We start from the raw sequence: 14,385 nt of genomic DNA, 5'->3' as shown, positions 1-14,385 counted from the left end.
CCCCTGCTATGTTAATAGCTTGCTAGACCCTGCAAGAGCCTCCTTTATGTGATTAAAGTTCAATTTAGAGATTGAGATAAAATTATTTAAGGTAAATTACATCTGTTTGAAAGTGAAACCAGTTTTTTTTTCATTGCATACAGGCTCTGTCAATCATAGCCAGGGGAAGTGTGGCTAGGGCTGCATAAACAGAAACAAAGTGATTTAACTCCTAAATGACAGTGAATTGAGCAGTGAAATTGCAGGGGAATGATCTATACACTAAAACTGCTTTATTTAGCTAAAGTAATTTAGGTGACTATAGTGTTCCTTTAATAAGAGCAGTCTCAGTGGAGTGCAGGAGGCAAAATCTAGACTGAAGAGGGTCAAGGAGAGAGTTAGAATTGAGGAAGCAAGTCAGACGGGTAAAGACAAGTTTTTCCTGAAGCTTTGAGGAAAAAGGGAGCAGGGATATGGGACGATAGTTGGAAGGGGCAGCTGGGTCAAGATGTCTTTTTTAGGACAGGTACAACAGTAGCATGCTTAAGAGGAGCAGGGACAACACCAGAGGGGAGAGAGTAGTTGAAGATGTGTGTTAAGGACGGCACAAGACAAGGGGCAAGAGATCTGATGAGGTGAGATGGGATGTGGTGGGACGAGAGGAAAGGAGAAGTGCAGCCACCTCCTGTTCAGTAGCTGGAGGAATGGCTTGGAGGGTAGGGATGGTACGGTCAAAGTGAGGTTGAGATAGAGAGGAGATAAGGGGGGATAATTCATTCCTTAACTGTTATATCTCTGTAAAGTAACACGCAAAGCTATCAGCTGAAAGATTAGTTTTGGGGAGTGGGAGAGGGGGAGGGGGGCACAGCAGGGCAAAGAAGAGAGTTAAAGCAATTTAAAAACAATTAATTTATTATGTAATTTTCATGTTCATAATATGCAATTTGTATTACAAGTCATACAAATGATACAGAAGATAAATGATAGCTGGTACAAAAAACAATTGTATGCAGCAATATGAATTATTTTAATGAACAGGGATGCGGGGCGTGGGTTAGGATGGGAAAGGGACAAGGTAGATGGGGCAGAGACAGCTTAATACAACATGTGTTAGGTCAAAGTTGCATGCCTTGGCTTTCCGATAGCAACTGCGAATGGCATTTTATGATAATAAGCCGTTGGAAGCTTGAGTTAAGGAAAGTTGAGTTATTAGGAACTCGGCTGTCCAGACTTCGAGTCGTGTTCAATTGACTGACCTAGGGTGCCATGTTCACTAAAAACATTCCACGTGTGCCAGGTCGAGCTCCAAAATGTAGCTTTGGTAGAGAGAGCCGCCCTGCACTAGGATTCATAGTATTGGGTTGTGTCAATCAATTGGACACACTGTGTTATAGTCAGTGCTTCAGTTTTTTTCCAGGTTTTACCTATCATAGCCAGCGCTGTGATGTTAATTTGGTATATGTGATGGGTAATTTGGGTGGGTAATTATGGAGCAGCAGACAATCGGGTGTCATAGGTAAGGTGATTCCTGTGCTACCATGAATTAAAGTGGCTACTGCTTTCCAGTATGGTATCAATATTGGGCATTCCCACCAGATATGGAGCATGGAGCCCGTTCCTGATGTGCACCTCCAGCAACAGTCTGATACCTCAGGGTATATTTGTTTGAGGCATGTTGGCAGCAAGTACCAATGAAACAAAATTTTTCGTGACAGCTCTGTGTGATTTGCGCTACGTGTAAGTCGTTTAGGAGTAATAAATATCTCCCGCCACGTTTTTTTCTGTGAATGTCAGACCGAGGTCTTTCTCCCATGCTACGACAAAGGGGTATCTTAGAGTTAAGTCGTGTTTTAGTATGCTAGAATATAATGTTGAGAATGCTTTGTTTGCTGGCGTAATTTTGAAGCATTGTTCTCTCAAAGCTCGTCAGACGGTGTTCATGTACATTTCCATCATTCCAAGCATGTTGCTGTTTTAACCATGAGTGTATTTGTAGGTGCGAGAATTGCGCCACCGATGGGAGACCATATCTGTGTTGTATATCTGACAATAGTAATGTTTGGTCATCTTGGAAAAGCTGGTGAATAAAGTGTACACCGTGGCGTTCCCAAAGTTTGTGGCTAAAATCTGGTATTGCTGAGCGTAAGGTTGAGATGAGCATAGCCCTGGAGTATGGGCTTTCTTCTGTTTTCATAACAGAATTTATGTCTATTCCTATCCCACACAAAAATGGTTGTCTCCGTAGTAGGTAGCATTGTCACCTGTTTGGGCCTAATATGTTTGGGTAGCCATATCATGGATAGTACTGTGTGTGTTTGCATCACCCCATTTTCTAATGTCACCCATTGGGGTGGTGTGTTGTGAGTTTGGGTTGGTATTATGCTATTGATGATGGCTGCTTGGTAATAGGTATGTAAATTTAGTGCTTTCATCCCTCCTTCTGCAGTTTTTTTTTATATATAACGTGGTTGCCGTTACTCTAGGTATCTTGTATGCACAGATAAGCAGTCTTTATGTGTCTTTAAAATATGAGTTAAGAAGGCAAATGGGTAATGTGCGGAACAGATATTTAAATTTATGGACGCCAGACGGCCAGTCCATGAGATATATTTCCCTTGCCAGTTATCTAGTGTCGTTTTGACCTCCTTCAATAACCGTATATAGTTCGCTTTATAAATACAGGAGGCATTGGGAGTGAAGGCAACCCCTAAAAATGTCAGATTGTCTGATCTGCAATCAAATTTATGTTGGGATTTTAGGCTTTGTAGTAATTTTTTTGGCATATTAATTCCCATAGCTTGTGTTTTAGTTACATTAAGTTTGTAAAAGAACACCTACTGTATTCTTGTAGTATTTCGATAAATGATGGGATAGAGATATGGGGTCGCGTTAGAGTAAAGAGGACGTCATCTGCAAGCAACGTAAGCTTGTATTCAGTATCTTTTATTTGTATGCCATAGATGTCAGGGTTGTTTCTGATAAGTGTCGTGAGTGGTTTCAGCGCTAATACGTACAATAAGGGCAAAAGGGGGCAACCCTGTCTAGAGCCATTTGAAATGTGAAATGGGGCAGAGGTAAAACACCCTACCGACACTTTGGCACCTGGATTGCCATATAAGGCCCGTACCACTGATATAAATTCTCCCGGGAAACCATATTTTTGCAGCACTGTGAGGAGGAAAAGCCAGTGTAGTCTACCAAATGCTTTTTCTGCATCTAGGGAGAGTAATACACTGTGCCCCCCTCCCCGCAGCGTCTGCATCAGGTCAAGTACCTTTAGTGTGCCGTCACTCCCCTGTCTTCCCCTCACAAAATTGTAGACAGCCTGCTTGCACATATTTTTTGTGAATATTTGTATGTCTGTGTTTAAAAGGGAGATTGGGCACAGACTTTGTCCTTTTGAGTGGTAATGTGCACCATGATCATGTCTTCAGGTGTCTCCTGCGTGAGCATAGTTGTGTAGGTTGTGGGGCCAACGTGTTTGTGTATGTTTTATAATAAATATTGGGGAAACCATCCGGTCCTGGCGATTTCCCTGGAGGGAATGCAAATATCATGTTAATTATTTCTCGTTCTGTTATTGGGGTTTGGAGACTGTATTTGAGTGTTCGGGAGAGGATCGGCATTGGAATTCTGGTTAGAAAACTATTTATGTTCGTGGGTTGGTATAGGGTAGAATCCTCTTTTAGGTTATATAATGTTGCATAGTATTGTGCCAATTCGTCAGCTATGTCTTGAGGGTTGTAGAGTTTTGTCCCCCCCATTGGTTAGGATATAGAGGATTTTTCTGTGCCCTTGTTTGAGCCTTAATATGGTGGCCAAGAGTTTACCCGTTTTATTGTTTTGGTGATACCCTCGGATTTGTTGCATCATGTCGTTTTTGCCATGGACATGTCATTTGGTGAGGTTGTCAGTAGAGGCCTGCAGTAGTGTTTTGCCGTGGCATATCGGCAATCACACAACAGTGTCAAGTGCTCTTTGGGCGATTGTTTTTTGAGGTAGAAAGCTTAAATTAAGAAGAGGCCTTGCATGACTGACTTGTGGGCCTGCCATACCATTGGGGGGTGGGGGGGTTGTCCCATCATGAGTGTTATGAGAGAAATATTCTGAGTGCGCGGTGTGCATCGTTTGTTTGAATGTGTCATCCCTTAGTATTGATTTGTTTAATCTCCAAGGGGCAAAGCCTCTAGAGGTAAATTGTGTTAATATGGACATGAGGTTTGGTCAATAGTGGGCCAGTGGCCAAAATAAGATCAATCCTTGAATGCGTTTTGTGCGCTTGGGAGTAACGGGTGTAAGAACGGTCTGATGGGTGCAACACTCGCCATGTATCATACAAACCGAACTCAAGTAGTAATTTGGTCAGGGATTGGCAATGCGGTTTGAGGTGCTGGTGCCTAGTTGCAGTGGGGTGTAGTGACGTATCCAAGGAATGGTCTAGAATGTGGTTCAAATCCCCACAAAACATCATAAGTTCTGTTCTGATGTGTTCTACTTTAGATAGTACTTTATGTAAGAAGTCCCTTTGTTGGGAGTTTTGGCTATATATGTTTATGATAGTGTAAATTATATCATTGATTGTGTATAGTACTATGATATACCGTCCCTGACTGTCAGTGGTAAGTTTGAGTAATTCAAAAGAAAGTGATTTGAGGAAGAGTATGGATACACCTCTAGCTTTAGAGGTGTGTGCCACATGGAACTGATTTGGGTAGTGGTTGTTGCCAAAGGGGGGCATTTGTAGTTTGACAAAATGCGTCTCCTGTAAGCACACAATGTCCGCAGAGGCACATTTGAGATCCTTTAGCAATTTGCGACACTTGTGAGGGGTGTTTAGACCATGGGTATTGTGACAATATATTTTCATATTGGTGGTACCAAAGTGGGGGTGCTGTATGCCGGATCGTTGGTTGCAGATCATGTTGGTTGACTAGCAATCAGGGGAGGGTGAAATAAAGTATGTACATTAGTCCCCTCCAAGGGGGAACAGTGCAATATTTTTGCACTATGGGGGTATCCGTATCTACCATACAGGGTTAGTGGCTACCTGGGCTCGAAAGTAGTTTTGAATACATAAAGTTGAGAAGCAATGTAGTAAAATGTATAACACTGAACACAACAGAACATGGAGTAGGTGGTCAACATAGTAAACAGTTTAGGCATTTACCCCACTTTTGTGACCTGGTAATAGCTGTGGGCAACAGGCCCCCTAAGCAGAGTGTATCTCGAGAGTGTACTGCAATGGAGTGCCAAGATGGTTAAATGTTACCTAGGGCAAGGAGCCCATGATCCCCCTACTTGCAAGGGAGTGTACCCTAATCAGGCGGTTGTGGGAATTTACTGGGCATACTCAATCTCTGCAGCTCCGGCTATTTTCTCTGAGCTACTTTGCCTACTTGGACACAGACTGTTTCCAGACACAATCAGATTTATCACTATCCTCTCTAACTAGGCTAGTGTGGATCTGAGTGATTTCTCCCACCCATCGTGGGGCTTGGTAGATACATGTAGGATAATGTATAACAGAACAATTAACGGGGTTAATTAAGCAATAGAAGGAGGCGAGATCACATGAAGCTAGTGTGCTGAGGTGATCTATGGATTATAACAGGGTTGCAATACTTGTGTAAACCAGCAACCTGGATAGTTTGTAGTGAGTAAAGTTCGTTGTTTTCACAGTATCTCTGCCTAAGTGGCTGTCCATTCTTGGGTCAGTTTTGCAGGCGAGGTCGGCACGGCCTTCATAGGTGATATTTTCAAACCCCAGACTTGCAAGATCTTCAGGCCTTCCTCAGGGGTTTGCAGTGGGTGAGTTTCCCGTTCTTCACAATCAACATCTTGGTACGGTAGCCCCATCAGTACCTGATATTGTCTCGGAGGGTTGCAGTCACTTGGTGAAAGGATTTAGACTACTGTGTGGCTGCTCTTTAAGATGATTTCTTTAACATGAAAATAGTGAGCACGCAGCAAGATATCTCTAGGCGTGGGACCAGGTGTACCCGGTCCAGTAGCAGCATATCGGCCGGCAATAGCATTCAGTAGGCTGCGGACATATCAGGGTAAGTCAGCCGGAGGGACTTCTTTCTGGAATTCCTCTTAATCGGAGGTTGTTCCTCCTGGATCTATCCTCCACAGCAAATCACCTTTGATTCCAGAGATTCTGTGTGTTGCTGCACATGGTCCGCTAGATCGTTGTGAGCTGTTGCGTATTCAGCCATTTTGGTTTCTGTATGTGTTGTTCTCGCATCCAGGTCCAGAAGGCCGTCCAGGAGTGGATTAGTTTGGTGGATAAGGTGTCCAGGACTTCGGGGAGACATTGCTTCGTCTTGTTTTCGCCAGACTTGGCGTGCCCTGGGTCAAAGAGTGGGCTGTTATCATCCAACGAGCCTCCGCCATCTTGTGAAGCGGCCTGCATGGCTTGTGATGCTAGGCCAAGTTTTTGGCTAAAAAAAAAAAACCAAAAAAAACTTTAGCTTGGCATCCTATGCTTGCTGTGAGACATGATTAGCTTTGGGGGCGTGAAAGAGATTCAGCTTCTCAATTCATCGATTTCGTGGACAACAAAAATAAATTAAAAAAAAAAAATTGTTCACATTCTTTAGCCATCTCCAGAACTGAGCTTTGACTCAATCATGTCTGAGCTCTGCGGGTAGTTCCTTTGACCTCATTGCTTGATTTTTGCTTGGATAAAGTTGTATATCAGCTATAAGACCATATATAGATAGCGGTGCTCCTTTCCAAATGATTTGAATTGCCGCAGGTGGACCCTAATCATACATCTGAGCTACATTTGAAGTATTATATCACAGCAAAAAGGTATGAATACTTATATTAATGGGATATTTAAAAAAAAATAAAAAAAATAAAAAAAAATTGACGTGTAGATTGATGTGGGGAAAAAAAATGATAAAACAAATGCAGTATGAGGCTGCAATGTGGGGGTCTCAATATTTTCTGAATACAGTATTCATGCAGTTTTAATAACACTGTTCATGCTTCTAAATCAATGACCCATTGGTGCCCAGTAGAATGATTCCGTTTAGGAATTAATAAGGTGTGAGAATGGGGACATAACAGGTTTCAAAAAGACATACCGTATATACTCGAGTATAAGCCGACCCGAATATAAGCCGAGGCCCCTAATTTTACCCCAAAAAACTGGGAAAACTTATTGACTCGAGTATAAGACTAGGGTGGGAAATGCAGCAGCTACTGGTAAATTTCTAAATAAAATTAGATCCTAAAAAAATTATATTAATTGAATATTTATTTCCAGCGTGTGTATATAATGAATGCAGCGTGTGCGTGTGTGCGCGTACGAGTGCAGCGCGCGTGTGCGTGCAGCGCGCGCAGCGCGTGCGAGTGCGTGAGTGCAGCGCGTGTGTGTGCGCGCGCGCGAGTGCAGCAGTGCGTGAGTGCAGTGTGTGTATGTGTTGCAGAGCCGCGGCTCTCGCGAGATTTACACTGGGAGCTGACCGAGGTGCTGAACGGACGGCGCGGAGGAGGAGAGAGCTGACAGGAGCTGCAGGAGAGGTAAGTAACGCTCTCTCACAGCCCCCCGTCTGTATTACGGCAATGCAAATTGCCATAATACAGACTATTGACTCGATTATAAGCCGAGTTGGGGTTTTTCAGCACAAAAAATGTGCTGAAAAACTCGGCTTATACTCGAATATATACGGTACATTAAAACATGTGAGCTTGCATTTAGTAGTAACATGTCTGCAGGCAGTTTCTACCTCATGTGGCGTTTCAGTAACCACTCTCTCATTTGCCAATAGTTTGTGGAGTACCCATTACATAAAATTAGTGGCAAGCAAATCCACAACTCACTGCTTACTGACTCACTGACAATAGGTCCCCTTCACTAAACCCGGTGAGAAACCACAATAAAGAATGTAGAGGGCTTCTTATTTTTATTCACCTGAACAGTAAATTTACCAATGAATAGTAAATGCAAAAACACCTAGCTTTCCTAATCTAAATCCATGCCAACAGAACTCTGGGTTGGCCCTCAGCACATTAGGACCAAAAAAAAAAAAAAGCCATTTGAAAAGGACACAAAGCAACTGGAGGTAGATCCGATCCTAAACCAGGGATTTAAATGGGGCACTGCAAGCTTGAATCGACCCATTCTATGGTAAATTCATGGATAATAGATTTATAAAATTATTTAAAAAAAATATATATATTTTTAAATCACATAAGGGCTTTTGGAGGTTGTTGCATCTGAACTAAATGTAAAGAAAGGCTTTATTACTGCAAGTCAGCACTGCTCAGCAGTTATTTTTGGCAGCAAATTTCAATTTAGTTTTAGTCAGTCTTTTAACTAAAAAGCCATTTTAGTTTTAGTTGTGTGTTAGTCATCTGAATTTTTTTAGTTAACTAAATCTCCAGTAGGTTTTAGTCGACACTACTAAACTCCAGTGGGTTTAGTTAAAGACTCTTTTGCCCTTTCTCCCCTCTGTGCATCTTACTCTTCATAGCCCCATTTGGGAGTCTCGTTACCCCTCCAATCATCTAATTTGCCCCACAAGTCCCTCCATGCGTCTCATTCTTAAAGCCCCCTGGATGTCTTAAGTCCCCTGAAACCCACCCCAACCGCCCTCCATGTGGTTAATTTTGTCGCCTCCCTCCCCCCTGTGTTAATTTGGCAGCAAATTTAGTTGTAGTCATAGTCTTGACTAAAGTCGTTTGTGTCATTTTAGTCATGTGAGTTCATTTAGTCTACTAAATATCAAAAATTTGAGTCTACCAACATTATTAGATGACAAAATTAACACTGCTGCCCAGAAAAGGAAAGCAATCCACACTTTTTTTTATTTCTGTATACTTTAAATCTGTTCTTTCTTTTGAGATAAGAACAAACATTAATGTGCTCCTTGACTAGAGTATTGATCAATCTCTGAAATTAATGGGATTGCGAGGATTGGCTTACATTTGTCTGCATGTCCTTTCATGGATAATCTTATCTACACATATGGTAGTGCATTATCTGTGCATCCAGTTTTAAAATGGACACAACTCTAGACTTCTTTGCTATTTTGAAACAAATCCCTAAAAACAGTTAAAAGATCACAAAGGTGGTTTATATTTGTGGACATGACATGTTCTAGAAAACTGTAGAGTTTAAAAAGGAAGAAATAGATACATGGCTTAAAAGCAAACTCTTTACAACAGTTATACGTGGTTCCTTCTGTTTTAATATTAATAAAGGCAAACACTTGTTTTCATATAAACTGTACTGTACATGTGCCAAATCCAGACAAAGTCTCCCTTTATACAAGATCACAAGCAAACATTGAATATCTAGAAAATAGGGGGGGAAATAGGTCAGTACAAAAAAAAAAAAAAAATTACACAAAAGTGACTTTCCTGTTTGACGGTCGATACCTGTGTCGGCATAGAAGAAGAATTAAAAAGAACCCATCTTTTATTTATTTATTTATTAAGGGAGGGGGAGGCAGAGGGGACAGCAAGGTCTGTTTTCATTCCTCTCCAAAACCGGCCTGTGTTAGAAGGGTTTGCTGGTAGCCTTTAAAGAGATAGGGCGGCAGAAACAATACAATACTTGGGTGCTGGTGACATGGGGTACAAGATCTAACCCAGCCTCAACGCTGCCTCCAATTGAGAGTCTGGGACATGTTTACAAAAATATGGTATTATTCTACATTAACGAGAGCAGAGCAGATTTGAGAAATTACAAGACACCACTACATTCTAGGTTTAAACAGTGGTCGGTGTGGAAATCTTACGAAACAATGTAAACAGGGCCAGGAACACTCTGCTATTTTAGAGATCAGAGTGGTGGTGAGGAACTGAAAGCTCAATTTTTTCACTGCCTGAATACATCAATAAGTGCTTATGACTGTTCTATGTGCAGCTCTGACTCTTCAAGTACAAAAACAGAGTTTGAATCAAAGCACTGTAGAACCTAACATTTACATAAACTTAAAAAAAGAAAAAATCAGCAGTGAGCCTGCAGACATTAATAACTAAAAAGGGTTAACATAGTATTGGGTAGCAGCAAATTTTACAAGGTTGAGTAATGGGAACCATGTTTTTGGTTTTAATCAACTTTGATTTGTAATTGTCCTTAACTTGGCTTCAGCAGACGCCAGAGAAGAATCAACCACACATCCAAATTTTTAATGAGCCATCCTTAAATTCTTTCCTTTTCAACAAAAGCAGGTTTTGGTCTTCAGATCTGGGGGAATGACCTACAGCTTTTGTCCCCACAACCTCCAGTTTTCCTCTCCCTCAAACCCTTGACCCCTACCCCGTCCCCTTTCCAGTCAAAGTATTCATTTCTTCCGCTTGCGCCCCCTGCCAGCGTTGGTAGGCTCTGGCTGGGGAGCCTGCTGTTTACGATGCCTCCTCTGGTAAGGATGTCCTGGGAGGTGCTTGCTGAGGAGGTCTTTAGCACATTGCTCAGTTTTCTCCAAACAAGACATCTGAGGGCTTCCTGGATCATTATACATCTCTGCATTCCCAAATACCAGTTTAAGGTCATTGAGAAATTCCTGCACTGTCTGGTAGTTACCACATGAACACTTGCTCTGCATGGTCTGGAAGTCCATAGGGCTTGTGACAACCTTGAGATATTCTTCGTTATCTTCAGAACTCACAGGCTCCCTGAATAGCAAATAAACAAAAATAAAAAATAAATGAGAACAAAAAATGGGTTTTCATATAAAAGATTTATATGAATGATCCAAACAGCTCATGGGAAACTAGTATAGGGAACCACTGGTTGGAATATGCACTTCATAATTGTCACCGTTTGCGGGATAGCAAATCTAGAAAGCACTCTGAAGTACTTCCAAGATGGAATGGAAGGGTCACTGCTAATTTTACAATTGAAGTATGAATGACCAGGCCAAAATCATGATTTTTCAACAAATTTCCAATTAAAAATATAAAAGCAGACCGTTTTATTTTAGGGGTATATTTTACAGTTAGCCTGCTGGCCTTTTTTTTTAGGTTTGGCTTGTATTTTACACATCACAAGGGCATTTGATTTGTAGTTTTGACATTATTGCGATGTCAGATGCCACTGCGAAGTGCATCTATGTTTTATGCAAAAACTTTGAGCTGATGCGTCTGTTGATACTATTAAATATTGCTGTGAATAAGTCTATTCTATTTATTTATAATTTCCTGTAGAAGCGCTAACACTATATTTTATATTTATTGCTTGCAACGGTTTTATTTAAATAGATACATATTAAAGGACCACTATAGAAACTGCTATGTTTACTTTAGGGTTAACCCAGCCTCTAGTTGCTGTCTCATTGACAGCCGCTAGAGGCGCTTCCGCACTTCTCACTGTGATTTTCACAGTGAGAAGATGCCAGCGTCCATAGGAAAGCATTGAGAATGCTTTCCTAGGAGACTGGCTGAATGCACACTCAGCCGATGATGGGGAAAGGAGGAGAAGAGTCTCCAGCACCGAGGGAGCCCGGCACTGGAGAAAGGCAAGTGCCCCCTTTCCTCTCCATCCAGCCTGGCGGGAGTGGGACCCTGAGGGTGGGGAGTACCCTCAGGGCACTAAAGTGCCAGGAAAACGAGTAGGTTTTCCTGGCACTATAGTGATCCTTTAACATTCACTGCAAATCAAAGTATTTGCTTGATGAAGTGTAGCCCAATTGTCATCCTGAGAGACATTGTGTACACCATTTGGGACAATGTCACTTATGCTTGGTATACTGTAATGGTAAACAGACTCACCTGAAAGGCCAGCTGAATCTGTATTTTATAAGTTTGGACAACAGTTCTTCACACTTCTGCAGCTCTTGGTTCTGGCGCCTGGAGGGGGGCTTACTATGACGTATCTAAGAAAGAATGAAAAGGTTGGTTTATAAAATAAAGTTGTAAACAGTTGTATTATGATCAGCTAGCAATATAGATATGTTATTGGTTGTTCTGCATAAATGAGACTAATATATCTTTATAAATGGATTTTAAACAGTTATACGGTTTAAACCAGCATATTAAATAGTTTATAGCTAGTTGCAATACTGATATAAAGTGTCTTGTTTGAGCAAAACTAAAATCATTGCAAGAGTGAAAATCCACTTTTTAGATTCCAAAGAGTACCAAGACGTGCTGTGTGTGCAGCAGTTTTCATGCACATTTTATGTGCATTTAGGCAGCAGGTTTTAAAACTAGAACTTTATTTTTTAGAAGAGTATCTCAGTAGCACATGAATTACTAAGCAACCACATTATTAGAAATCGTCAAAGTGGCATGTTACGAAGCAATTGTGTGGAGGGAGATAGAATGTGCAGAGGAGCCAAATAATGTATGCGAAGGTAGAGAATAAATTAAAGGGGCATACATAATGGGGGAGGCAATAAGGTAAATTGACTAGTGAGAAGATGGAGAAAACTGGAATGTTAATTGGTAGTGAAAAAGCATTCTGAGCACACCTGGAGATTGGATAGGCAGAGTAAAATACGTTTCGACTACACTGAACCTTTGTCACGTGGAAACGTATTTTATTCTGCACTCCAAATAAAGACTGCCCTTCAAAGAAACCTCCAGGTGTGCCCAGAGCACTTTTTTTACTACTATATTCTGCATGGACATTGGTCCACTCTGTTTGGAAGTATTCACCCTGCTGGAAGTATTCCTAGGATAATTGAATGTGCAATATTCACTTAGTCTAATGAAGGTAGGGCACAGAGCTCAAACAATGCCCCCCCCCCCCCCCCACCCCAATGTAACCCCTTCTCTGCCTGCCCCCCACCCACCGTAACCCTCGCTCCCCCGGAACCCTCGCTCCCCCCCGCCCCCCGTAACCCTCGCTCCCCCGGAACCCTCGCTCCCCCCCGCCCCCCACCCACCGGAACCCTCGCTCCCCCCCGCCCCCCACCCACCGGAACCCTCGCTCCCCCCCGCCCCCCACCCACCGGAACCCTCGCTCCCCCCGCCCCCCACCCACCGGAACCCTCGCTCCCCCCGCCCCCCACCCACCGGAACCCTCGCTCCCCCCGCCCCCCACCCACCGGAACCCTCGCCCCCCACCCACCGGAACCCTCGCTCCCCCCGCCCCCCACCCACCGGAACCCTCGCTCCCCCCGCCCCCCACCCACCGGAACCCTCGCTCCCCCCGCCCCCCACCCACCGTAACCCTCTCTCCCCCCGCCCCCCACCCACCGTAACCCTCTCTCCCCCCGCCCCCCACCCACCGTAACCCTCTCTCCCCCTGCCCACCCACCGTAACCCTCTCTCCCCCTGCCCACCCACCGTAACCCTCTCTCCCCCTGCCCACCCACCGTAACCCTCTCTCCCCCTGCCCACCCACCGTAACCCTCTCTCCCCCTGCCCCCACACTGTTACCAGTACACACACTCTCTCCCACACTGTTACCAGTACACACACTCCCTCCCACACTGTTACCAGTACACACACTCCCTCCCACACTGTTACCAGTACACACACTCCCTCCCACACTGTTACCAGTACACACACTCCCTCCCACACTGTTACCAGTACACACACTCCCTCCCACACTGTTACCAGTACACACACTCCCTCCCACACTGTTACCAGTACACACACTCCCTCCCACACTGTTACCAGTACACACACTCCCTCCCACACTGTTACCAGTACACACACTCCCTCCCACACTGTTACCAGTACACACACTCCCTCCCACACTGTCACACTCACCTCCTGTCTCTGCGTGTGTCTGTGTGTATCTGTGTACATGAGTAGCTGTGTATCTGTGTGTGGGAAACTAAGTGTCATCATGTGTATCGCTGTGTCAATGTGTGTATTTGTGTGTGTGTGTGTATACACTGCCCACATACTCCATACAAAAAAAATATACTTGCATTGAAACGCACATTGTGTATATGTATATTTTATAAACACAATATACACACACTGCATCCACCACACACACACTGCAATCAAACATTACATACAAACACACCCCTGCATTAAAACACTAAAATGATCTACAAACACCCCTTCATGCAAACACCAACACTACACACAAAAAGCACACCTGCATTTAAAGTCCTACACTACATATACAAACACTCCTGCATTCAAACGCAAACATTACAAACAAGTACACCACTACATTCCATAAGCAACAGTATATACAAATACACCCATACATGCACACATATACTTAATACAAGAACATGCTTACATTCAAACACTGCTCACAAATATAACCCTGCAATGATGTGCAAATGGTAGATCTCCATCTGGCATATTATTGTGAAGTTCTCCGACAGATGGAGATCTACCTTTTGGTCACACTTTCACTAGATGGGGGCCCAGAAAACCTACTTGCACCAGGGTCCTCTCTACATTAGTTCCACCACTAGGATAATCAACGTGAGGTGCCTGGATGAAAGAGCAGGACAACAGCATTTCTGATTC

General features: G+C 43.2%; 1 protein-coding gene across 1 annotated transcript in view; it reads right to left on the bottom strand.

Moving 5' to 3' along the window:
- Nucleotides 1–9,163: 9,163 nt before the first annotated feature.
- Nucleotides 9,164–14,385, bottom strand: part of BAZ1B (bromodomain adjacent to zinc finger domain 1B) — a 38,055-nt gene continuing 32,833 nt past the window's right edge. The window contains exons 18-19 of the mRNA XM_063449561.1: nt 11,710–11,813; nt 9,164–10,614 (exon numbers count right to left, since the gene is read on the bottom strand). Coding sequence (XP_063305631.1) covers nt 10,284–10,614; nt 11,710–11,813 — 435 coding nt within the window. The 3' untranslated portion in view covers nt 9,164–10,283. The remainder of the gene's footprint in view (nt 10,615–11,709; nt 11,814–14,385) is intronic.

This window comes from Pelobates fuscus, chromosome 1 (assembly GCF_036172605.1).
Source record: "Pelobates fuscus isolate aPelFus1 chromosome 1, aPelFus1.pri, whole genome shotgun sequence".
Lineage (NCBI taxonomy): Eukaryota > Metazoa > Chordata > Amphibia > Anura > Pelobatidae > Pelobates > Pelobates fuscus.
Note: the sequence above shows the minus strand (reverse complement) of the source record. Positions and strands in the feature narration are given on the sequence as shown.